The sequence below is a fragment of the Cydia splendana genome, chromosome 22, assembly GCF_910591565.1.
Source record: "Cydia splendana chromosome 22, ilCydSple1.2, whole genome shotgun sequence".
In the NCBI taxonomy this organism is placed as follows: Eukaryota; Metazoa; Arthropoda; class Insecta; order Lepidoptera; family Tortricidae; genus Cydia; species Cydia splendana.
The window spans coordinates 7,303,098-7,329,293 of record NC_085981.1 but is presented as its reverse complement, the minus strand read 5'-3'; the positions used below and the strand labels follow the sequence as shown (position 1 = coordinate 7,329,293).

The 26,196-nt window shown below is 39.0% G+C and overlaps 1 protein-coding gene across 1 annotated transcript in view; it reads left to right on the top strand.

Annotated features, from left to right (window-relative positions):
• LOC134801521 (plastin-2) overlaps nucleotides 1-25,770 on the top strand; it is a 72,994-nt gene extending 47,224 nt beyond the window's left edge. Inside the window, exons 2-15 of the mRNA XM_063774133.1 lie at nucleotides 4,862-4,948; nucleotides 7,960-8,103; nucleotides 10,736-10,817; nucleotides 11,689-11,842; nucleotides 13,428-13,591; nucleotides 14,318-14,427; nucleotides 14,867-15,061; nucleotides 15,460-15,673; nucleotides 16,975-17,105; nucleotides 17,605-17,752; nucleotides 18,976-19,127; nucleotides 20,019-20,120; nucleotides 20,491-20,660; nucleotides 25,485-25,770. Coding sequence (XP_063630203.1) covers nucleotides 4,862-4,948; nucleotides 7,960-8,103; nucleotides 10,736-10,817; nucleotides 11,689-11,842; nucleotides 13,428-13,591; nucleotides 14,318-14,427; nucleotides 14,867-15,061; nucleotides 15,460-15,673; nucleotides 16,975-17,105; nucleotides 17,605-17,752; nucleotides 18,976-19,127; nucleotides 20,019-20,120; nucleotides 20,491-20,660; nucleotides 25,485-25,755 — 2,124 coding nt within the window. The 3' untranslated portion in view covers nucleotides 25,756-25,770. The remainder of the gene's footprint in view (nucleotides 1-4,861; nucleotides 4,949-7,959; nucleotides 8,104-10,735; nucleotides 10,818-11,688; nucleotides 11,843-13,427; nucleotides 13,592-14,317; nucleotides 14,428-14,866; nucleotides 15,062-15,459; nucleotides 15,674-16,974; nucleotides 17,106-17,604; nucleotides 17,753-18,975; nucleotides 19,128-20,018; nucleotides 20,121-20,490; nucleotides 20,661-25,484) is intronic.
• The last annotated feature ends 426 nt before the right edge of the window (nucleotides 25,771-26,196 follow it).

The following is a 26,196-nucleotide window of genomic DNA, read 5'->3' as shown; positions in this document are numbered from 1 at the left end:
AAATGATAACTTGTTTAAATTGATGTCAGAAAGGTTATGATGACTTATTAGAGAAAATACTTTGAATTGAATTCCACAACTTTCTTATAATGTCACAAGGTGAACCACTATAGTTCGTTTTTTTAGCATTAGAAACATACTACGCGATCTTTACGTGTCTTTTAATTGAAAACGCTTTTTAAAAATCGGTAACTATTACTTATGAAAGCAAAATAATGTAAATAATCGTATATGATTCATAATTGTTAATTGTTACATATTTGCCGTGACTTATTTTTCAAAAACGTTTTTAAATAAAAGGACACGTCAAGATTGTTTACCTTTTTTCTAATGCTAAAAAAAACGAACTATATACATATATTATGTGTTTCGCGCTTCTTATAAGTATGTACCTGAATTATTTGGAGTGTCTTCGCACATCTCATGCCATACACGTTGTAGTTATTTATGACAGCGTTATCTCCTTAAAGTATCTAGTCGCGATGCAATTCTCATTCTCATCAATACACACTATCAGCACTATCTAATCTAATCTGTCGAGAAATTCATAGGAATACGTCATAACGCTCTTCGTCATGGCTATCTGAACTATCAAAAGATAAAAGAAAAAAAATGTGCAGATTTTTATCTCTTTGGTAACATCTGCGATCTTATTAAGTCAAATAATATTAAACAAACTACCCATAGATTATTTATTTAGTAGATGTGTTTCATATTCAATGAAATGCGTAATATGGTTATAAAATTATTATTATATCTCTTACAAATTGTACCGTTGACGAAACTAAAACGCATTTAGTTGTGGTTGATCAGTTGGACGTGGTTTGTGAATAGGAAAATAAGGTATTACTCATCCAATAAATAAATTATACAATTTTAATTATGATTATTTTAATTATATGTGGTGACTAATCGGTAGCTGACGAATCATTTTACGTTACACCACTGACATGACCAAATGACCATTAATTGCATCTGTATATATTAGCAAAATAAATAAATTGAACTCCTGAAGAAGAATCGTCCACGCATTCAAAACATGTCGTCTTAACAGTGACTTGAATAACTACGTATTTTTATTTTATTATCTATACTACCTACTATCATGATTTCATTTATTTGTAAAATAATATTACTTCATAACTCATATTATACTCACGACCGATTGATCGTACGATAAACACGATTGTTTGACCGCCCTTTGTCACATCAAGTTATCGCGATTCAATATCCACACTTTTCCACGTATCATTGTTTTCTATAACACGATGCATTTCATTTACAATAACTTTGATTAAGTTTATATTTATCGTTGCCGCAAAATGGATAAGTCACAACACCAGTAACACTACAGTACGGATATGATGGTCGTTTTTTCTACGTGACAGCGTGATAAAACGGTGTCCGTCACTTTCTATCCCGCGGAGTTAAAAAGGGACAGTTATTTTATCTCGTGGACAAATGTGGATAAAGCGATCCATAATACGCCTGCAGGCTGCGTAAACACCCGCCGCCGTTAGGCCAATACCTACTATATCTGTATCTTTAGGTATTTAAATAAAAGTAAACAAACAAATTGTATATTTTCGGGTAGTTATAACTTTATTGGTTAACCAACCAAATACAAAACCGCCTGGATCTGTCACTGAACGACCTGACTTTAACCTACATTAATTGATCATGTAATGTTTTCATCTACCCTCAACTGGCTTAAGGAGCTATTTGAGGGTAGATTTTGTTTACTTTTATTTAAATACCTAAAGATACAGAGTATAGCAGGTACCATCAGCCGCAAAAGTGCATGGCGACAATGGGGCTATTCATAAATTACGTCATTTCAAATTAGGGGGGGGGGGTCTGGACATCGGATGATGGTAGCATGAAGTAGGAGGAAACGGGGTCATTTGAAGCATGATTTTTGGATGATGTTAGGGGGGGGGGGGGGGGGGTCGAGAATCGTCAAAAATCGATGACGTAATTTATGGACAGCCCCAATGGTATAATAATATACTCCGCCTGGTACTCTCTTCCCGTCTTTTCGTGGTCACGTGACTGACACAAGCCTACGTCATCATGCGACAGCGCTATATGATATTATGCGATAGCGCTATATAAAGTGGTAATGTTATTGTGACGTAGGCTTGTGTCACTCTGGGAAGAGAAGACCATGTTTTACTAGACTATGATGGCATCAATGAATTCATTCAAAATTTCTCCATGCAATATCGCAGCTCATTGTACGTGTACACCGAATGTGTATTCGGCAGTTTCGGCACGCAACCAAAGCGATGTAACAGCTGACATATAATGCTATACATTACAACCGGTGTGGACCTAGGACTGTACCGCATTCTGCATTGCAGATGGCGTGCATGGTGCGATTCATTCTTAGGTGGTTGGCTCGATAAACGCACGGTCGACGCAATACGTTTGACGTACACCATATTGTTTCATATTTCATATCAACCTGGAGTTTTATTTTTTAGTCGAAGGGAGCAGAAAGGGATTATTCGTATTTTTTAAAAGGGAACTCCGATTTTCAATCCAATTGGTCACATAAGTCACAGCACACGTCATTTAAAGTATTTAAACATAAGAGTAGTTAATACCGCCTTAGTGCCCTATGACGTGTGACTTAAGTGTGAAAATACACGAAGACTCATAGAAAATTACACGGAAACGGTTCAATCTCTCGACCTACTGACATGCGGATATACCTACTTTGCATAGTGACTCACTCACGTTAACTATCTTGTTATGAAACCTTGCGTGTTTAAGGGCACCGACAACGTCATAAAGGAGGCGAGTAATTATAAAGAATATGCGTTGTTAATTAAAAATAGCGTTCCTATCTCAAATTAAAATAATTAATCATCAAAGTATTAATCGTAATTGTATCATCAAAGTATACCACATATTTTTGCACCGCCTACAACTTATCTGCTTTGCCTAAAGGTTGACTGGTAGAGAATGCCTTATGGCATTAAGTTCGCCTTTTGTACAGTGTGTTTTCTTATGTGCAATAAAGATTAAATAAATAAATAAAAGAGTTTATGTACGAAAATAAGTCGTTTTAATTAATTACTTACAAGTAATATACTCCGCCTGGTACTCTATTCCCGTCTTTTCTAGGTCACCTAACTGACACAAGCCTACGTCATCATGCGACAGCGCTATATGATAATATGCGATAGCGCTATATATAGCGGCCATGTTATTGTGACGTAGGCCTGTGTCACTCTGGGAATAGAAGACCATGTTACAAGTTACATGTCTGTGGGTAGAGGAATTTAAATGATTAAGATTAAGTAGTCGTAAAGTTGGAATGTGATGAGCATGAATCATGAATGACGTTTATTGTATACGTAATGATGGTATTTCTTCGGTTTATGTTTATGAATTAAATATTTAATATGAAGTAAATTTTAGAAATTATAATCGGTGAAATTGTGTCACTAACTTTCGCGTTAATCGCGTACTTTTTTATTTGATGACGATCAAAAGTTTTTAAAGATGGACAAAGTAAAACGAAGGATATGGTGAATTCACCATAAGTCTGGGTAGTGACTTATGGCGTTATTCATAAACGCGTTACTGGGCTATAACCGCGAAAATCGAAGTTCGCAAATTGCGGGCATTTTTCTCTGTCAGTCTAATTACGCATCCATTGGAGTAAAAGAGAAAGATCCCCGCAATTTGCGAATTTCGGTTTTCGCGGTAGCCCCTCTGGCCTGAATTAGCTATAAATCGTTTGTCATTTTGACTTATGTATTTGTAAGAAAGGGGTAAAACATAATTTAACTAAATCAGGCCCGTAAAGTTTTATGAATAAGGGGATAAAGGTTTAGAGTCGGACCAAGGTAACTGCATGGCATTTGGAATGACAAAGTGTGGCGATGTCATCGTTAATGTCAAATTTCTCTGACGTTTATAAAGACACTCCCTCACTTTGATCTATTCAATCGGTTCTAAGGTTAGACGAACTCTAGTAAGGTTTCGAGTCTCTTTCGCTTAGTATTTCTTTTATTTAAAAAAATGTGAGTATCGACAAAATGATTACCACATATTCTTTGTCCCAGCTAACAAGCGTTGCCCCCAGTTAAATGCAAAAGGTGACAGTTCCGAACAACTGACAGGCTGATATCGTCCGGCGAACTGGTAATTTGTGGGCCCCTACGAATACATTGTCCTCAGGACATCGAATCTTTGTCATCGTATATTTTTATCCATTACCATAAATCTGCTTATAGTACGCAAAAGGAGAGCCAAGGCTGTTTATTCTTTACTTGTCATCATTTATTGTACTGCCCACATTGGCATTAACACATGATATCGCCCTTATTTCGTAGGTGATACGGTAAAAAATCGCATAATTTATACTGCCGTGGTTGTCCGCGCAACAAAAACGAATTAAGAATTTATTTAACACGTCACGCTGTCTAGTGTTAAAATCAAAAGTTTAACTTTACTCTCGTTTAATTAAAATGTATATGTATAAAATTATACCCCGTTATCATTACGTAATATTTACGGTAGAACTTTTTTAATCTTCCGACATTGTAACACATAGGTAATGTCACAATGTCAAACGGTCACAATGTCACAAAAGGACACAATGTCAAACGGTCAATCGCGATTGGCAATCAAAATATGGACAACCCTGAGTGAAGCCGGTCTTCGCCACGTTGATCTTAAGCGATTTTCATAACTACAGTGCGTTATATTATAAGTTTACTTTTAGAAGTATCAGAACGTTGACGCTGGTTCGATTCCAGCCTGGGGCATTGGAGACCTTGGTCACTTTTTCTTAGTATATGACATTTATTTCAGTTTATATATAAGTTTGTTTTTCTTGTTACAGCTGGACACGAGCGGCAACGGTTACATCGACCTGAAGGAGCTTAAAGACGCGCTGGACAGCGTCGGTTACAAAATACCACAATGGAAGGTAACTTGTCTCATTTATTTCCAATTCTCTTTCCTTCGTCTTCAGTTGACGCTTTACGCTGGAGCCTCACGTTCAGCAATTTTGTTGTTTTCCCATACAATATAACTACACTAGTACACTACACGCAACGCAATATGAACGCAGGGTACAGCGCCAACCGGAGACCCAGCCTTTTCCAGTTTTAATGTTTTTCACTGCTAAAAGGGTGGTATTCCATTTGTCCAATATCTAGGTCCAATGTCATCGCGTCTCACTCTCTCATTAAGCAAAGTGTGAGACAAAATACACATTGGACAGGTGGAATACCACCCTTAAGAACAGACGACGACGCGCTTTGCGAAGCATCAAATGACTGGTACATTTTCAATTAAATTTGTAAGATTTCCGTTTTTATTGTATTTGACTGACAAGGCTAGCCAGTGCTTCGGTTGCTGAGCGAACTCTGAAGGCCTACCGCCAACATCGAAAAATCGAAAACCGTTATCTACCTCTCTCTGTTGCTCGATTAAGCAATAGCGATAGACATGCAGATAACGATTTTAATTTCTTTGATATTGGCGTCAGGCCCTATGGCCTCCAGAAGGGTGTAAGCAAGTAAGCGTCAAGAAGATGAATAGGACTAAAGCTTTGATTTGGTGCAGAAGTAACCAAGATAAGTATTGGCAATATTAAGAAATATTGTAGAAGGTATCTAAAAGATAAAATGCTGCCTTCTAAAGGGTCTAGCAGGCTAAGGAAGGAGAAGTGGCCCCTGTGACGAATATCGGATTTTTATAATGTCATTTGTTGGCTATCTTATAATATAGAAACACCTTAACTTTCAGCCCCCTATCTTAAACCGTCACCGAGATAATGTCAAAAACGTCATTTTATGGACACATTTTTCAAAGTCGTTTTTCTCCTGAACTATATATCAGGTAGAGCAATCAAACCAAATCATAGCTACAAAGAATGAGTAGGAGTATAACTCAGATTTTTTTAAATATTTAATTCCCTGAAAAAAAAATCATTAAAATGTCAGAGAATTTTTTGACAGCTCTTTTCAACAACTAATTGTAAAAAAAAATCCATAGGTGTACATGGAAAAAATCACATAAACTGCAAATAGTATTAGCTACTACCATGCGCACAAAATTGATTCAATATAATTGGTGCAACATACTTAAAAAAAACTAAATGTTATCTTAGTTGCAGCAGTTGAGTAACCTTTTTTGACAGCCATGCGTCAAGTTCAAAATAAACACTCTCTGTTGCTAGGCAACGAAATTAAACCTAATTTAAACAGAAAATCTCCTTCAGAATTAAAGACGCCTTTGATAGCTAAACACTTTCGTTGACATTTTTTTTTAAGTATGTTGCACCAATTATATTGAATTGATTTTTCGCATGGTCGTAGCTAATACTATTTGCAGTTTATGTTAATTTTTCCATAGGTGTACCTTGACAATGACTTGTTGAAATGAGCTGTCAAAAAATTCTCTGACATTTTAATCATTATTTTTTCAGGGAATAAAATATTTAAAAAAATCTGAGTTATACTCCTACTCATTATTTGTAACTATGATTTGGTTTGATTGCTCTACCTTATATAGTTCAGGAGAAAAACGACTTTGAAAAATGTGTCCATAAAATGACGTTTTTGACATTATCTCGGTGACGGTTCAAGATAGGGGGCTGAAAGTTAAGGTGTTTCTATATTATAAGATAGCCAACAAATGACGTTATAAAAATCCGATATTCGTCACAGGGGCCACTTCTCCTTCCTTAGCCTGCTAGACCCTTTGCTGCATTACTTGTCTATTTATGGTATCGCTTAGCGTAAACGACCAGGAATCGACTGTATATTTCTAATAAATGTGGTCCTACATATGTATGACAAATTCCTCGGTTCACAACTCGTCACTAAGGCACTTATTTTCCTTAAACTATGTCCATAAAATGATATATTTAATAAAGCCGACGTCTTTATGACGTAATCTTATTAGATACAAACAACGAACAAAGCAATGCACTGTTAGGTTTTATGAAGCTTTATATAGTATGTTCAAAGAATTTGATTAAGGTCGAAACCGATATGAAGGAAAGATAACTAAATTTGGAAGTGGCAATGGCAAGTGACTAAATAACTAGTATTTAACGTAAAACCATTTCTCTCAAAATAAGGCTTCGTGACCTTGATGCACAATAATTATGAAATGAATTAGAATCCATTTGTAAAACATATTTTATTTCTTTCTATCTTTGGTAAAATCTTGTCACCGTGTGAGACAGCTTGAATTTGGTGGTAATACATATCTACATTACATTCTCACTCTAACATCCGCTTCAAGACTTGCAGGATTGTATGCAGGACCGTGAGCTGTGATTTAACAGGAACACGTAAAATGCCACTGCAGGGAAAATAACTTCATTAAGAAAATTAAGTGCTAAAGTGACCGGCGGTGACTGCGAAGCCAACCGTACCATTCATATTAATATCCGAATCTGTCTTTTTGTTGTCACCAACTCACCGCTATACTAGGTACTTTTTAATCAAAATTGAGTCGTAAAATGCTGGGAATGTATAGGTGGTGAGGGTTGGGACTTGTACATTTACCCGTTCGATGCTGGGAGTGGAATGATACAGTCCTCTTATTTATAAAAAAAAATGACTTTTAAAAAGCAGGGAATAAACAGACCGGTGAGGGTTGAGACTTGGACATATGACCCGTTAGTTGCTGGGAGTGGAAGTCCTATTTCCACGTGGTTGGAGCAGCAAGCGTACCGTAAAACCTCCCAACTATATCCAATACTGCAACTATGGTCCACGAGTTCAAAAGGAAATTAAGTATCAATACCTATGTTCCTTTTGATTTACTCTGAACCTAGCCTTAGAACTACAAAAAATACAGTAAAAGACACACCTCAACGAAAAAATTTACAGTTATTTTTGAACCATATTTGGGAGTTTTGGACTATAGTTAGGAGGTTTTACGGTAGCATAGCATTTAACAAATCTCCTCTGTTTCCAGGTCCGGTGTATGATAGAGGAGTACTACGACAACGGGCCGAAGCACGGGCGCGGCGTCAACGGCAGTATGAACGGCGACGCGCGCAAAAACGGCATGTCTCTCTCGGAGTTCGAGGAGCTCTGCGCCAATCTCAAGGCCCAGCAGGTTAGTTTCAGAACATGCTGAGGATTAATAGTAGCCTTCCTGGCTTCGACCAGCTACTACCGAGGCACGGACGCGACGTCAACGGCAGTATGAACGGCGACGCGCGCAAAAACGGCATGTCTCTCTCGGAGTTTGAGGAGCTCTGCGCCAATCTCAAGGCCCAGCAGGTTAGTACACCACGTACTTCGTCTCATAAAAGCGCTTTGATCTAATCGCTCATATTCCTGACTTTGACGCCTTAAAATCGATGATGTAAACGCTCAGAAACGCTACTAATTCGTTCTCCTTTTTTCCGTTGCGTTGGAGCTCGGCCAATTTCCATGGTCCTCCATGACTCCCATGACCTGGGCTCTCTTACAAGCTCGTTGGGGTGCTTCATCTGATGTCACTGGAACAAACATTGTATAATGGTATAATTACTCCTACTAATCCTGTGCTAGGGCTACTGCGAGCGTATGCTGGCAGTAGGCCTAGCTCAGGTGCGGCGCGACAGTATCTCGACCGTAATATAGATAGATATCGTCTTCGTACAGATCGAGATCATCATCTTTCAGATCGAGATATGTCAGCAATAAATGTACTCGTAGCTCAAATGTTTTCGATATGATTAAAAAAAACCTATATCCTTTACCCATTCAGCACCACTTGTTACACCAAGATGTTATTTGGGAACGTGTTCAAAGTGTTACGATTTAAGTATGCTGATGAACGCGCTAAGCGTAACTCATAATCAGTTTTATACTCGAGACTATCAATTGGAACTTTCATGAAACGCTTAACATTGCATCAAGTAGGTTGTGTCAATCTATTTGAACCCAATAAACCGAATCTTCTTAGCGATTTAACGCTCAAATGGCCATTAAACTTGTTATCAACCAATCAAATCGTTATTACTCATTTAAATGTGTGTCAATAGAGAGAGAAGTAATTGTGTTTTATTTATGTCAAATACGGATAAGTCAGTAGGTACAGGCCAGACAAAACCTTAGAGCATGAACTGGAGACGTCATGGCTGTTATTTTCTGTACGAAACAGTCTGCCGATTTTTGCGGGGGAGGGGTTCGTCAAATGTATTGTTATTTCTTCATGATTTGTACGTAACGTACAAATAGCCATGTCAGTCCATACAAAAGTTTGCACACTTGTGCAAGTTTTTCGGCAGAGGGGTAAGCTCTTAAAGGCGACTCCAGTTATTAAATGCTCTAAGGGCAAAACAGAAGCAACACAACTTTTTGATAAGTTCGGCCTAAGACACCAGCAGAGATAACGTCTATCTCTATATAGGTACATAACCTATCTAAGTTCGTAATAACCCATAATCAACACTAAATCAATTAGGACAACTTAGTAAATGTACCATTGTCGACTTCATAAGTACTAAATATAACTTTTTAATGATTTCTATCAGAACATGTACTCCTTTCACCTTCAGTACTTCAGTAGGTACCAGTGGCGGCGCGTCAAACATATCCATAGGCAAGCCGCCTAATTTGGCTTACATATTTCCTTTACAATTCTGCTCAAACGTCCAAAAACAGGCAAGCCGGTGGGAATCGGCTTTAATGGACGCGCCGCCACTGGTAGGTACTCAGATCAATTAAAGTCTTAATTAAACTCTTTAAGCAGATACATTGAAAAAACTAAATGGAACTGTTAGCGTTCATTGCCTTGCATATCAGCCAAATAAATTAACTTTCTCTGTTACGCAGCATTTACAAATACTGCAAGTGAAAAGGACAAAAAAATGAGAGTTGATTTCATTTTTCAGAGCATACGCCTCTAGTTCATTGAACCATCAAATTAATCTACATACTGTTAAAGACACATTTTTGAAAGAGACATTTTTGAGACGGAACGCCGCAGTGAGCTCGACAAAAAACGTGATGAGCTTAAGGCTCGGCCGCCAACCTCAATTTCCTACAACTATGTAGGTGGTGTGCTGACGTGCCCAAAATGCGCTCGAGTATTTAGCAAGAAGATAGGGTACGTGAGCCACCTAAGAGCGCATCAGAGAGTGGATCAGCTACACTCTAATAACACGAGCTAAAAATTGCCTAGTCCAGAGCACACAGTCGCTGGGGCCGAAATCGGTCAGGAGAGCATCATCATCATCATCATCATCACTGTTAAAGAACTAGAAAAAACGGCAACAATGATTAAGAACTGTGCAAACTGCCCGTGAAATTAATTGGTACTGTTAAACACACATACCAGTTTAACGCGCATTTAATTCTGTACACCAATTAAATTTGTTCAGCGTTTGTAATAAAATTGAGATTTTTGACGCCTTTGTGAACAGGCCTTTTGCGTTTTATGTTTATGGAAATTAATGTAGCGCAACGTGATTCTTATTTATCTTTATTATAATATAAACCATTGTAAACATAAAGTGAAATTTGCATACATTATTTTTGTTCTATCAGCCATAACCACAGAGTTAACCATAGAGGGGTAAATTAAATATTTATGGTAATACAACTATAGCGATAGCAAACAAATCAATATATAAGTTTTTATTTTATTTATATCCATTATAGGGAAATAAACTATATTTATTCAACAGCTATCGCAATACTATTGTTACTAGAGCGTGCAAAATCAAGTTAGTTAAAACCTTTTTCTGAATTTACAGGTGTCCAGCACATTCAAACAGGCTGTCAGTAAAAAGGAAAACCTGGAACATCTGGGTGGCATGAGCGAAGCGTCCAGTGATGGTAAGATTTTTTCAATATTTCATCATCATCTTCCTCGCGTTATCCCGGCATTCTGCCACGGCTCATGGGAGCCTGGGGTCCGCTTGGCAATTAATCCCGAGAATCGACGTAGGCAGTAGGCACTAGTTTTTACGAAAGCGACTGCCATCTGATCTTTCAACCCAGAATGTAAACTAGACCTTATTGGGATTAGTCCGGTTTGCTCACGATGTTTTCCTTCACAGAAAAGCGACCGGTAAATATCAAATGATAGAATAGAATAAATGATAATGATGATATGAATGATAGATGTTTTCAATATTTATCGACACAAGTCATACTGGATTGTGATGTTCGTGATCCATACAAACTGCTGCTGAACGATTTATACACGCCAGTTGCTGATTCAGATATATTCCAGTATAGTATAGGTGTTTTCGTGAGGCGTGTTAATCGGTTTTAAGCTGTATCTTGAATTCTTGACAACTGCGGGTGATTAATTGAAATTTGACCTGAGTAAAAATCAATTTTGTTAGAAATAAGGTTTACGTTAATGTTTGACATGTATATTGTATGACTTAATTATAATAATGTAATTTATTGTAATATGTGTTTTGCATGAAAGACTAGTGTTTAAAGTATCTCTCTTCTTCTTCCGTCCCTCATTGCTGAGGATCGCGACCATGTGTGCTCCGTCTCCATAGTGTGCGATCATAAGTCACGCACTGCGTGTTACCGCCAACCACCCTCTTCACAGCATAAGACCATCTCGTGGGTGGGTTAAAAGTACCTACCAGGCGCCTATTAGAGGAAGTGCCTTTTTAGTTATCGTTTGCCCTGTCACTTATTTACCTAATTGTTATTTCTCACTAACCATAATTGTAAATTCCAGGCACAACACACTCTGTTCGCCTCGAGGAGCAGATGGCCTTCTCGGGCTGGATCAACAGTAACCTGGAGAGCGACCCCGACTTGAAGCACCTGCTGCCGATCGACGCCGAGGGCAAGCAGCTGTATGAGAAGCTGAAGGACGGTCTCATTCTGTGGTAGGTATAACTTTTAGGACTTTGGAACAATTAATCATCATCGGCTAATAACGAATCGATAGAGATATCGTGCATCAAAATCGATTCTGTGGTATCTATCAATTTAGAACATATACAATTAGGATTCCAAAACCCTAATTTATAGTTATTCTAATGACTTTAATATAAAAATACAGCAAAAATATGTTTCCCAATGTCATATCTATCTTCTTTTAATGTTTAAAAAATCCCCATATAATAATGCCGTAGCGCACATCGAATGCTTCACAGCCGTAATATAACCATCATAGCAATCCAAAGGCCTTCACCGACGACGTATATCTTTCTACACAAAACCGCGGTCGCACATATTCTGTGTCCACTCAATGCTTCTAGCGTCCTTAACCCCAGATATTGGGTTCATCTTATAAGGGCAGTAGCTGCGTGCATATCCCATTTGAACTGCTACTGCAAAAACAATAGGCTACATTCCTACTAGTCAAATCAGCTTCTTTTTTAGAACTGTCAAAACGATTGGCTAATATGGAATTTATATGAAAACGAATGTTGTGACGTCACGGTAAACTCACCCACTTTTTATACTTCAATCCGATTTATTAAATACAAATTGTGTTTAAAAATAGCTGCTATCTATGTTTTTCTAATAATTATCTGGTGCTTTATTTCGTGCACGGTTTGAAATAATTTATTTAAAGTACAGGAAACATCCCTATTGTCTCAATTATACAGAAAAGAGTGAACTAACGCTAACTCATCATTCTCTTGCCCTTGTCTCATTCACTTGGGTTCGGCGCAGCATGTCTTCTTCTTCAATAACTCTCTCTCGCCCGTCATCTCATCATTCACTTGCGTTCGTTTCATATCATCTCTCACACAGTCCATCCCGCTAACTAATAAAAAAGGCGAGCTGTTTCACCCCGATAATATAGCGGTACTCTTATAATATAGCGGTTAAAATCCCCCGTTCACTGATTGATTCGACATGACAAGGTCGTTTCGGAAGTTTATCAAGTTCAAGTTCAAACTCGTTAATTATCTTCCAAATTAAGGTTATCGATGGTTCGTTGGCATATTAAATAATAACCTATAACAATATCTTAATTAAAGTACTATTTTCACCCGTTAGATCGTAATTTTATTATGATGCAATAGGTAAAAATAGTAGAGCTAGACCAAGAATAGTCTTCAACGATTTTGATAGCATACGCAGTGCAAGTGTTATTTGTACGTCATCATTTCAATGAAATTTGAGTTGGGGTAACTGCACAAAAGATCCCTAAAGTGTATCCGCAAGGGCCCCCGAAAACAAAAAGATAAGATAACTAGTAGTATTCCAATTGGTCAGAAGTCTAATCAGAATGTACATAATTTAAGGATTAGGTAAGTTATAATATATGTATTTATGTTATATGGACGTTTAATCAAAACATCATCACATTGTTAAGAAAATGCCTTCGCGGTCTTAAACATTATAATCCTCATCGCAAAATCACTGTTTTATCTAGCCGCAAAAAACAATGCCGCAAGAAACGGCAAAAAAATATTACCAAGTTGTTTCCTATAAAACTTTACATTTTTTTTCCAGTAAAGTGATAAACCACTCATGCCCCGACACGATAGACGAGCGCGCCATCAACAAGAAGAACCTCACTCTCTACACGAAGCACGAGAACCTGACGCTGGCTCTAGTTTCCTCACAGGCCATCGGCTGCAACATCGTCAACATCGATGCCCATGATTTGGCCAAAGGTACTTATGATTACTTATGATATACCCATATTAACAGAGCCCGAAATTCTCGTAGCATTTTTGAGCTGTCATTGGGACTTCCGATTATACATATGTATATCGATAAATACAGAATACAATATGTAAAATATTATTACGAGTAGAAGTAGAAGTAAATAGAAATTAAAATAATAATATTTTATTGTTTGTTATAAATAATTTGTGGACTGCTTATGCCTTTTATATTATTATTTTAATTTCTATTTATAATTAACTAAAAGTTGGTATCCAAAGGTTATCTCGAAGAGATCGTTCATTCGCGATAAGACTGCATGTTGTTTACTTCTACTCGTAATAATATTTTACATATTGTATTCTGTATTTATCGATATAAATATGTATAATCGGAAGTCGATTAACGAGAAGTCCCTATGACAGCTCAAAAATGCTACGAGAATTCCGGGCTCTGCATATTAACAATCGAATCTGATTTATTTCGTTAGTCATACATTCAGCTCTCGGTGTCTTTGTACAGTGTCTATTGTAACCTCTAGCTGCCCTCAAATCAAAACTTGCCAAATTAAAATCAAACTGTCCAAATATAGATTCACAAAATACAATGGAATAAAAGACCTTTCTACAGGCTTCTGCGCGGCAGATTTCTGAATTTGTTCCTTCCATGACCATAATATGATAATGAAGTTACTAAGCTATAGTGTAACAACACAGTCATTTACTTGTTCACAGGCAAACCCCACTTGGTGCTGGGTCTGTTGTGGCAGATCATCCGTATCGGTCTGTTCAACCAGATCACCTTGGAGCACTGTCCTGGCCTCACCGAACTGCTTAACGATGAGGTAAGCTTACCTAAAGAAACTCTCAGCATCTTTTTTTTAAACAATACTTTATCCTCATAAGTCCCGCTTACTTATACAAGTACAAATTCAATTCGAATTGTCCTGGGTCTTACGAGGTTACCTAGTAATTTGGAAAATTACAGAACGCATTTTTCGTGTAAAAGCAGACGAGGCAGGAGGGAAGGTACAAGACATGCCCGTGATAATTTTTGATTAAAGTTATTGATCCATGTTGCTAGTGAAAGATGGATAATTCACAGATTGAGCTATCACCCCCAAGATTAGGTTAAGAACTGCTTCATGTGATCAAATTAGATCTATTTTAAATTTCGGTCTGTATAAACTTACTTATTTGCAGAAACTGCCTTGGATTTTCTCTAGGCACCTTTCTCTTGTGATGTGGTATCGATTTTTCTAATTTGATGTATTTCTTTTCCAGGAGTGCATCGAGGACCTAATGGCCCTGTCTCCGGAGGCCATCCTGCTGCGCTGGGTGAACCACCAGCTGCAGTCGGCCGGCATCACGCGCCGCTGCACCAACTTCCAGCAGGACGTCGCCGACTCCGAGATCTACTCCTACCTGCTCAAGCAGATCGCTCCTCAAGACGCCAACGTCACTCTGGACGCTCTCAGGGTAAGTTCTGGAGCCACCTGGTGTCTAGTCCACTACTAGCTACACCAACTTCCAGCAGGACGTCGCCGACTCCGAGATCTACTGCTACCTGCTCAAGCAGATCGCGCCGCAGGACGCCAACGTCACCCTGGACGCCCTCAGGGTGAGTTCTGGAGCCACCTGGTGTCTAGTCCACCACCAGCTGCACCAACTTCCAGCAGGACGTCGCCGACTCCGAGATCTACTCCTACCTGCTCAAGCAGATCGCTCCTCAAGACGCCAACGTCACCCTGGACGCTCTCAGGGTAAGTTCTGGAACCACCTGGTGTCTAGTCCACCACCAAGCTGCACCAACTTCCAGCAGGCCGTCGCTGACTCCGAGATTTACTAAATAAAATAAAAATCTTACCGTACTCCAGGAACAAGACCTGCTCCGTCGTGCCGAGCTGATGCTGCAGCAGGCCGCCAAGCTGCGCTGCCGCGCCTTCGTGTCGCCCGCCGACGTGGTGGGCGGCGTCTACAAGCTCAACCTCGCCTTCGTGGCCAACCTGTTCAACCAGCACCCCTGCCTGCAGCGCCAGAGCGAGGACGATGGCCAGCTGCACCAGCTGGACGAGACCCGCGAGGAGAAGAGTTAGTATACTTATCGTATTGTTTTCGGGGGCCCTTGGGGGGATACACTTCGACCCATAGGGATCTTTTTAGGGTTCCGTACCCAAAGGGTAAAACGGGACCCTATCACTAAGACTCCGCTGTCCGTCCGTCCGTCCGTCCGTCTGTCACCAGGCTGTATCTCACGAACCGTGATAGCTAGACAGTTGAAATTTTCACAGATGATGTATTTCTGTTGCCGCTATAATAACAAATACTAAAAACTACGGAACCCTCGGTAGGCGAGTCCGACTCGCACTTGTCCTTTTCAAAAGATCCGTCAACTACTCAAGAGCTTTTCGCACCATATCCATGTGTCGGATGATGGAGCTCATGAGTAGTGTTTTATATACAATTTATTTATTTATTACCAACTCAGTATACTTCGTCACCACAATGATAGAAAATGGGGTTGGCCGGTCGAAGTATTTAGCAGATGTCAATCCCTAGAATTGTGTCAAATTTTTGTTTTTTTAATGCCCAGGATGCCAGCCCTTTAAGCCAGATCTCATAGAAAAGGGGGCAAGCTATGATGGCGCCATCTATGCAAACCGTTGACAGTTGCCAACCCCATTGGTAGACTGACCGTCTCATTTTTGACACAATAAACCAGTTTCATTGTCCGCAGCGGCATGATACAATTGCTGAATGACTTTGGTTGAGTTTCATGTTTGTCTGCAGCAATACTTTACTGTGTGCTACGCGCCACATATTAGTTCTATTTAGTACGCATTCAGGAGTGTATTTATCCTAGAGTCAAAAGAGGTCATGGCCTCTGAGACTAAGGACGCCGAAGTGCGCCGCAAGTGGACCTCGCAGTCATTTTGCCGTCTATGGCGCAACTAACTATTATGAGCCCAAGATGCCAAATAGATGTTAAAATACGCAGTGTAGTGTAAGTGTTGATTGCACAGAAATTTCAGAAATGAGCGTTTCTATATATTGTGACCTTTTTGCCACTTTTGTTATTTCTAGTCAGGATCGCGAGCCCTTTTCATCCTTATAGGAGAAAAAAAGTGTCCTAAAATTTCCATACATTTTTCAAACTTTCCTTTTTGTTACCGCCATACAAAGTATATGGGGAAATGGGAACATAATAGGAAAAAAACTCTGTGCCATTTTTTTTATCCCATTAGGATCGAAAGAAATCGTGATTCTGAGTAGAAATAACACAAAAGTGCCAAAAAGGTCACAATAAATAAAATTGGCAAAAAATAAAAAAAAACGCTCAAATCACTATTTGATTGCACAGAAATTTAAAATCAAATATTTGTATGTTCCAGCGTACCGCAACTGGATGAACTCGATGGGTGTCGCGCCGCACGTGAACTGGCTGTACGCCGACCTGACGGACGGACTCGTCATCTTCCAATTGTACGACATCATCCGCCCCGGCATCGTCAACTGGAAGAAGGTAACTGTCTTGTCCGTCTACTCACCTACTGGACACGTGAGCAACCTGACAGGATTACGACCGCCAACCTAACAGGAGGATACGATGTAGCATCTTCTGTCATTAGGACATTTTCATTTAAACTTGTACTTTAAAGCGCGACTTAAGTCGTGTTTCAGTAACGCCTAACCGTCACATTACTGACAAAATGTATTAATAAAACTGTATGTCGTGATTTACGACTACGATTTACGAGCACTTTCTTTGCTATATGCTATATGCTATATACTATACATCTAAGATGGTCAAAACGCCGATGTGATTGATTTAGGGCCACCCCACACACACGTCTTTTGAGCGTCGGTGTCTAGTCAGCGCTATGGAAAATGGCGGCGCTGCGCAGTTGCGCCAACGTTGCGTCGAGCAGCGGCCATAGAGTTAACTAGACGCCGACAATCGGTAGACGCTAGTGTGAGGTGGCCCTTAGTACCTAATGTAATAAATGTGACTTGTTGTCCAGGTGCACCGTCAGTTCTCAAAGCTGCGCAAGTTCATGGAGCGTCTGGAGAACTGCAACTACGCGGTGGAGCTCGGCCGCCAGCTCGGTTTCTCCCTCGTCGGCATCGCCGGCGCCGACATCAACGAGGGCAACGCCACCCTCACGCTAGGTAATAACACGCTATAGTTCATGGAGCGTCTGGAGAACTGCAACTACGCGATGGAGCTCGGCCGCCAGCTTGGCTTCTCCCTCGTCGGCATCGCCGGTGCCGACATCAACGAGGGCAACGCCACGCTCACGCTCGGTAACAACACGCTATAGTTCATGGAGCGGCTGGAGAACTGCAACTACGCGGTGGAGCTCGGCCGCCAGCTCGGCTTCTCGCTCGTCGGCATCGCCGGCGCCGACATCAACGAGGGCAACGCCACGCTCACGCTAGGTAACTTCTTCTCTCGTGTCGAGGTTCCTCTAAAACTCTAAACAGTGGATGCCCAGAAAGCAGCGGTGCTGACAGCCCTGACCGTCGTGTCTCTCAGGTCAGATTCCGAGCAGGAGTACGGGCACGCGGGGCATGCCAACAGGTGCACCATGGTTTGCGGTGCTGTATTGCAGGCGCAATGAGTAGAATGGCCGCGAAGCAGTCCTCGGTGACAACACTTACTTAGTCCGTTGGCTCAGCGACCCAAAATGAGACTTGGCCTCCGACACAAGACAGCGCCACTTTCCCCGGTCCTATGCGACCTCTCGCCAATTGTTGACTCGAAGTTCGCGCAGATCTGCCTCCACCATGACGCACCAGCGATACCTGGGGCGTCTTCCTGCTGGGCGGCCCAGGTATGCTCTTTTCACGTTTGATCTTCATCCATTCTCTCAAGGTAACACATTACACTTATATTGCTCAACTATGTTGTTCCACCCTGTATTTCAGTTCATAAGAAATACATTGTTTTTCATGCGTCAATCTGGTCAATCACACATTTTAGTTGCCAGATTGCCACGCTTCAGGATCACAAATAATATTGTATGAAAACATCACAATTAAATCACTATCTCCATCGCCATACAGCGGGGTAACGCTGCCAGTGTGATGGGGACATTTGGACCCGGTATGGCTCAGAATGGGTTTTAGTTTCTTACATCTGCTATATATTTCTTAAGAGTTATTTTTATTGAATAAATGTTTTAAGTAATTAAATCACTAAAATTAGAAATAAGAGTATATTGCGTTACACTATTAGTATCTATTAGGGTTCAGTTTCAACAGCGACTAGGGTGGTATCCAAACAATCACGGGCTTGAAGTTTTCTTTTCCCCTTGATTTTATGAATTGACAACATTTCATAAATCCAAGAGATCTTAATTCGTGTCTTAACCGATAATGTAATATTTCAGCGCTGATCTGGCAACTAATGCGCGCCTACACCCTGTCGGTGCTGACGCGGCTGGCTAATACAGGCAACCCTATCATCGAGAAGGAGATCGTGCAGTGGGTCAACAACAAGCTCGCCTCCGCCGGCAAGAACTCCTCCATCAAGAGCTTCCAGGTAACACTACCATACACAACCCTTGTTCTGTTGTATGCTGACAACTAGCGCCTACACCCTGTCGGTGCTGACGCGATTGGCTAATACGGGCAACCCTATCATCGAGAAGGAGATCGTGCAGTGGGTCAACAACAAACTGGCCTCCGCTGGCAAGAACTCCTCCATCAAGAGCTTCCAGGTAAATTTGAGTTGACCATATTTAAACCACAAGGTGGCAAACCCTTCAACGCTCAAATAAGGTACCAAGAAACTTAACGGACGGAACGGGGGTTCAATAGCGTGAAATAGATTTAGATTTAGATTTAGATATTTATTCTCATAATATTAAATTACATTATAAATTATGCTAGACTAATCTACACGAATTTATATTATGATCGTCATTCATATTTACATAATATTATTTAATACAAAAAAATGTCTTGCAATAATTAATCTTATGTCAACAATTTATCCATTCATGTCAAAACAAAATACGGTAATAACTTAGTACGAGTATCTCTTAATGATCGTCATGTTCTAAATAAAATACTAGCAATCAATGTCACCTTTCTATGGGATATATTTAAAATCAAATTTAAAAGTTTATCGAAACACATCTGTTTTTGTCATCTTAAAAGACAACTATTTAAAAAAATATTTGATGAAACCAAAAATCCGTCCGTTTCCAGAATAAGAATATTTTTCAAAATTTACTGCGTTTTTGATATTGTTCATGTTTTACAGTCACAATCGTCTTAGGGTGGTATTCCCCCTGTCCAATTTATTTGTCCAATGTGTATTTGCATCTTACATTTTGTTTACTGGGAGAGTGAGACGCAGTGCACATACCAACCTTAGATTAGAAGCTTTCAGATCAAAATCAAAAGTTTCAAACACTTGTAATTTCAGGATGAGGTGCTCGCGGACGGCAAGGTGGTGATCGACCTGATCGACGCCATCAAGCCGGGCTCCATCAACTACGACCTGGTGCTGCCGGGCGGCAACGAAGAGGTATTGATTGTCATATATTTGTTTGTTGGCTAATTTAGAATTGTCGTAATTGACTGTTTATGAGAAAATCATGTAACTTAAATTTGAACCACTTCCCGGTGTCTGGTTGAGCTGATATTTGGCATACTTCCCTATTTCCGATGAGTGATGACAATGCAATAATGTGCTAACATGAAGTTGGTATGATGATGCAGTCGGAAGATAGTCGGAACTCTTTGATGTAAAAACATCAATACATTGAGTATAGCCTCATAAAATAGGTTTCGTAAAATATTTGATAGACATGCAAAGGAGAGAAAGTATAGTTGGCAATAGAAGCGTGCATCATAACATATTTTTGTTGCTTACGACCAATGCTATGTATTCGCAGGAGAACCTGGCGAACGCCAAGTACGCAGTCTCCATGGCGCGGCGTTGCGGCGCCCGCGTGTACGCGCTGCCCGAGGACATCACGGAGCGCAAGCCCAAGATGATCATGACCGTGTTCGCCTGCCTCATGGCGCTCGACTACATACCCGCCATGGACGCGCCCGTACACGCGTAAGTCACCGAGAAAACGGACGGGAACTACTTTTGTTGCCACTTGGACTCTTATACCCCGGGTACACTCGACGAGTGGTATGAGAAGTAGTGAGGGAAGTATGCAGGGCAGTATGGTGGCCGATGACGCGTAGCGCGGCCACACTGCAGTGAAATTATTCTAACATCACATATTTACAGTTACAAATTGACCCTTATATATATGACTTTAAGGCTATCAGTTAAACGGTAGATCTTAGCATCATATCTATAAGGGTGAATTCATAACTGTCAAATATGTGATGTTAGAATAATTTCACTGTAGTCTGCCTACTCTCCTCGCTACTTCCCATGCCACTCGCCGAGGTATTCGAGCCGACGCGGACGCGATATTGCTTTGGCAGTAAAGCTGCCGCTAAGAGAGACCCCACACTAGCGGCTCCCGAGCGTCAGCGTCTACTCAACCCTATGGCGGCTGCTCGACGCAACGCTGGCGCAACTGCGCAGCGACACCGACACTCAAAAGACGCTGGTGTGAGGTCTCTCTTAATCTTACGGATGCGATATCACACGCGTAGAGGTTTTTGACATTCAATGGCTGAAACTTGATTAACTTTCGAGCACAGAAGAAATAAAAAGCTTAGTTTATGTAATTTTGATTACTATTTAGGACACAATATCGCGTCCGCGAGACTCCAGTCTAGGGGTTAAAATAAGCTTGTTACAACGCGAAATGAATGACACTTAAATTGCTAAAAAAAACCAACAGTAAGTAAGTTTACCAGTGGCCGTAAGGGATTTCTCTAGAAATTAAACGCTTCAACTCTTAGTTCCATTGAGATTGTAAGAAATTAAAGCAAATTGGTTGAAAAAACTACATCAGGCACCCAACTGTACGCCTGAATCTTTGACTTGTTTTACCATCATTCTGCTTACTTCACGAATCTCACTGGTACCAAGATTTGGACTGGAAATCAGTCAATACACCAATTTATATGTAATTGTACTATTTTCAAATGCTGGATTGGGATTTGGTGACCCGGATCTGTGATTACATCGGAGTGTATTTAGACAATGGCAAATCAAATTTAATCAAGCGTAACGGAATATTTTCACTATTCTGCTTTTATTTTAAGAAGCACAGATGTAGTGCATAATTTCATAATTTTCCATCGTATTTTCACGGAAACGTGCGAACGTGTCTTGCTATTTCAGTCGGTCTCGGTACAAAAAGTACTGAGGTTGTCTGAACTAGCATGACAAATACGAACGTTTCCGAAAAAATACGATGGAAAACAATTAAGCACTACTTCTGTATAAGAATTATCTAAATGCACTCATGACATGGTCTGTTGACAGGTTGTTTTGTATGGTATTGTATTATCTGTGACAATTGCTCGCAACTTTTTAGAGACTGTTTTGAGACCACTATAATGTTTGTGACATTTTTGTATGGAAGTCTCTAATGAGTTTTGGTTAAGGTTTTGTGAAACGTTTTGTATGTCTTTGATATATGTATCACGATTAATCATTCAATCCATTTTATTTTAAGCAATAATCATGTTTAAAAATGATTTTCATGTTTATATGTGCTAAAGTTTTATTCGTTTACTCGTATTCATTGATATAAATAAATGATTCTGATTAAAGTTAATAATGATAATAAAATATACACTTTTAGACTAAGCAATAGGCTTGGAATTTACTTGAAATCAAGTATTTGTGTCGTTTTTAATCAAAAGGTACCGGATTGTCGCTTGCCATAAGGACGCACTGACAGGTTATTAGTATAAAGATACAAGCAAATTTCATCCTTATGGTATGCGATAATGTACCCTTTGCTTGAAAACGTCACATTTTATTACAAAACTGGCCTACAATAGACGTTCTTATAAAAGATAACCCACCTAAAGGTACAAGCAATATTATAGATTTTCCGCCACCGCTCATAAATATGAAAATTGATTTATACCGATCATTTTATACAGTTAATATGTAAGTATGTGCTGTACGGGTCAACTCATAAGTGTTACAAATGTAGTGCATAGTAATTTTCCATCGTATATGCACGGAAACGTACGAACGTGTCTTGCTATTTCAGTCAGTCTAGGAACAAAAAGTACTACTGTAATAGCATGACATATACGAACGTTTCCGAGAAAATACGATGGAAAACAGTAATGTCACTTGCACTTAGTATAAGACTATACAATGTCTTAGTAAAGGGAAAAATAGTGTCAACACATTTGTTAGTTAACCGCACAGCATGGGTAAGGTACTTTGTGATGTCCCGTGAAACTTATTTAAATTGATTTAATATGATAAAATATATTCCCATTCCATGTAACAAGGATAACAATTAAATCAATTTAAATGAAGAAATTGCTCGCGAGGTGGGAATTATATTAAGTATATATAAATAATATGTGTATGTAACAATGTATGTTAAGGGTAACTTATTTAATATTAGGCCTTTCAAGATATAGCGCTAACTTTACTGTTGAACCCTAAATTGTCTTACCTAATTTGGTAAATATTATTTCAAATACTTCAGAAAACTTAGTTTTATGCGTAACTTTAGTTTTATGACGTATAAAAAAGCTTAATTCTTGAAAATGATGGGAACAATTTTTTTTGTACTATTTCTACCCTGAAATTAGACGAAATAGTATAAGTTTTTAGATTAGACTGATAGCTAAAATATACATGAGGGTTGCAGTGAGTTGCCAACGCCGCTGTAGTCAAGCTAACGGCTTACACTAGTACTTATCGATTAGTATTACGACGTGTCAATGTTTTATACACTTATACAACGAACTTGCTTTCAAGCAATCGCGGTTAGTTCGGTTAAGATTCTCGTTTATTTTGTAGGCTGATACAATTTTACGCTAATTTTGATATTTTTGGCTTCCAAACAAAGTTATCATTCTTATAAAGGGTGTTATGTTATTGTTTAAGACATATACTGTGTTTATATTAGAGGTTTAATTTTATCGTGAATTAGAACATTTAGCTCAAGCACGTAACGGTGTCCTAGATAAAACACATTAACTTATCTACAGATAACATTAATTTAAGCAATATATTTTGTGCTAATTTACACTTAATATACCATCAAAACGGTATAACGGTAATTACTTGTAAAATAACGTTCTTATTTAAACATTTTCATGTTAAAGTAAATATAATATCAAAAGATTAAACTCTCTAATTTTGATAAGTATCTGCTCTAAAACAGCTTGTGTGGGAATTGGCAATAACGTGAATGTGGAATTGTGTATGTGTAAGATAGTAAACCCTTTTATTTTTATGACGACCGATATAAATCCTACATTCCTAACACAATAGGCATTCCCTTTTGGCATTTCTACCATTATTTAATAAATTCCCTAATCAATATATATTTAAAATTTTGAATGTATATTTGCTAAGTTATTTTAAGTCTTGTGAAATATTTTTGTAGAGCATTTTATTGAGGACGTTCCCTCGGGAAACAACGATTTAATTTTACTATATTTTTAAATGTAAATTTTTATTTTGTTAAGATTTTTATTATGAAAAATATTACTTTATTACCGATATTTTAGATTTATTTAATCAAATGGATCAATTCGCTTGATATTCCATTTTATTTGACCGCTTTATGACAGAGGGGTCCTACATTATGTATCGACGTAGATTATGCGCTAGGGTCACTAATGTATGGACAATTGTAAGCTGATTAATGAATAATAAAACGGAATTGGTAAAGCTAAGTATGTATTTTATTTGAATACTCTTTTCTTCATTCTAAATATCTCCCTATAGGGTAATTCGCCAGTAACTGGCCGCCCTAAACTAAAAATTAATTCTATTCACCTATAAATAGAATTCATTTTAGTATAAGGTGGCCAGTTATTGAAACCTTATACTAAAATTAATTCAATTTATAGGTGAATACAATTCATTTTTAGTTTAGGGCGGCCAGTTACTAAAAGCAGCTAAAAGTGACCAGTTGCTGGCGAATTACCCTAGTCATATTTTTCACAAGTTTTAATCTATTATGGCTTGGGTGCTTTCTTATTGTGTGTGTCTTCTTCGTGAATGTTGGTACTTATTTTTCAGTTATTCATTTTCTATGTCTGTAAAAGGCAGATTGGTGAGCAAAGCCTACCTACTTACTTTTGGGTGTATTTACTTATTGAGTTGATTTCCTTCTACATCGATATTAGGGAATGCAAATCGGTTATTTTCGGTTATTTTTTGTATGGAAATTATCGGTTATTAACCGAAACCGCGGTTATTTCCATACAAAAAATAACCGATTTGCATTCCCTAATCGATATCAACAAGCAAACAGAAGACCCGTAATTACTATAGTTCGTTTTTTTTAGCATTAGAAAGAACTTGAAAGAAGGTAAGCGATCTTGACATGTCTCTTTATTGAAAAACGCTTTTTAAAAATCAGTAACTATTACTTATGAAAGCAGAAGAATATAAATGATCGTATTAGATTCATAATTGTTACATATTTGCCGTGACTTATTTTTAAAACGTGTTTTTCAATTAAAAGGCACATCAAGATTGTTTACCTTTTTTCTAATGCTAAAAAAACGAACTATAGTTACGATCGGTTTCGTTTATGGGTGTCATAAGCGGAGTTAGTTGCGAAAGCGAACCCCAGGCTCACATGAGACGTGGCAAAAAAGCCGTATAACGCTAGGACGATGACGTTGATGTAGCAACCAGTGTTACGCTCGACCGACCATCTAACCATAAAAGCTTGATTTCTTCCTACGCACACATTAGTCGCTCTCTATCAAATCTAACAATACACTTCTATTTCCATTCCTAAATTCCTCACAGGTTGCAACCAGCGGCGTTCCTCGACGACTCCCTAGAGGTCGAGATTATCGACCAGCCCGACGAGAGTTTCGACGAAGCACCCGAGTCCTACATCGACCAGAACCTTGTGGACGAGGCCGCGCCCGAGTCCTACATTGACCAGAACCTGGTGGAGGTAGACGAGTTTGAGGACTCCGGCCTGGGCTCGCCTATGGACAAACCTCCGCTGCCGCCCAAGCCTTCGTTGGGTAGATCCGCGTCTGTCAATTCTACTACGTATAATTTTGCATAAAGACAGCCATAATTATGAATAAATTCCATTATTAATATGAACTAAACTAACACAAATTCCTACTAGTAGGTAAGATTACTAAGAATTTCCATTCCTTTTTAATGCCATGGACGATGCATTTTTACTAAAATAGGTATTTCTAACGGCTGGTTAAAGTTAGGTACTTTCTATTAATTGTATCTAATAGGTAATGTTGTTGGGAACAACGACTGTCGACTACTACTAAGGATCAGGGAAACCTCACTAATTCTACTGTTGAAAATTCGTGGAAAAGCCTGACCAGAAATATATGATCACGCGCCATGTTGCGGAATTTCACTGGAACTATTTTTTTCATACTATACTGAACTGTCACCCTATTACAATGAGCTTAGAATAACAGCGCCCTCTATTGACAATGATCTTAAATTACCGTTCAGGCTTTAGAAAAAGTGGGATACG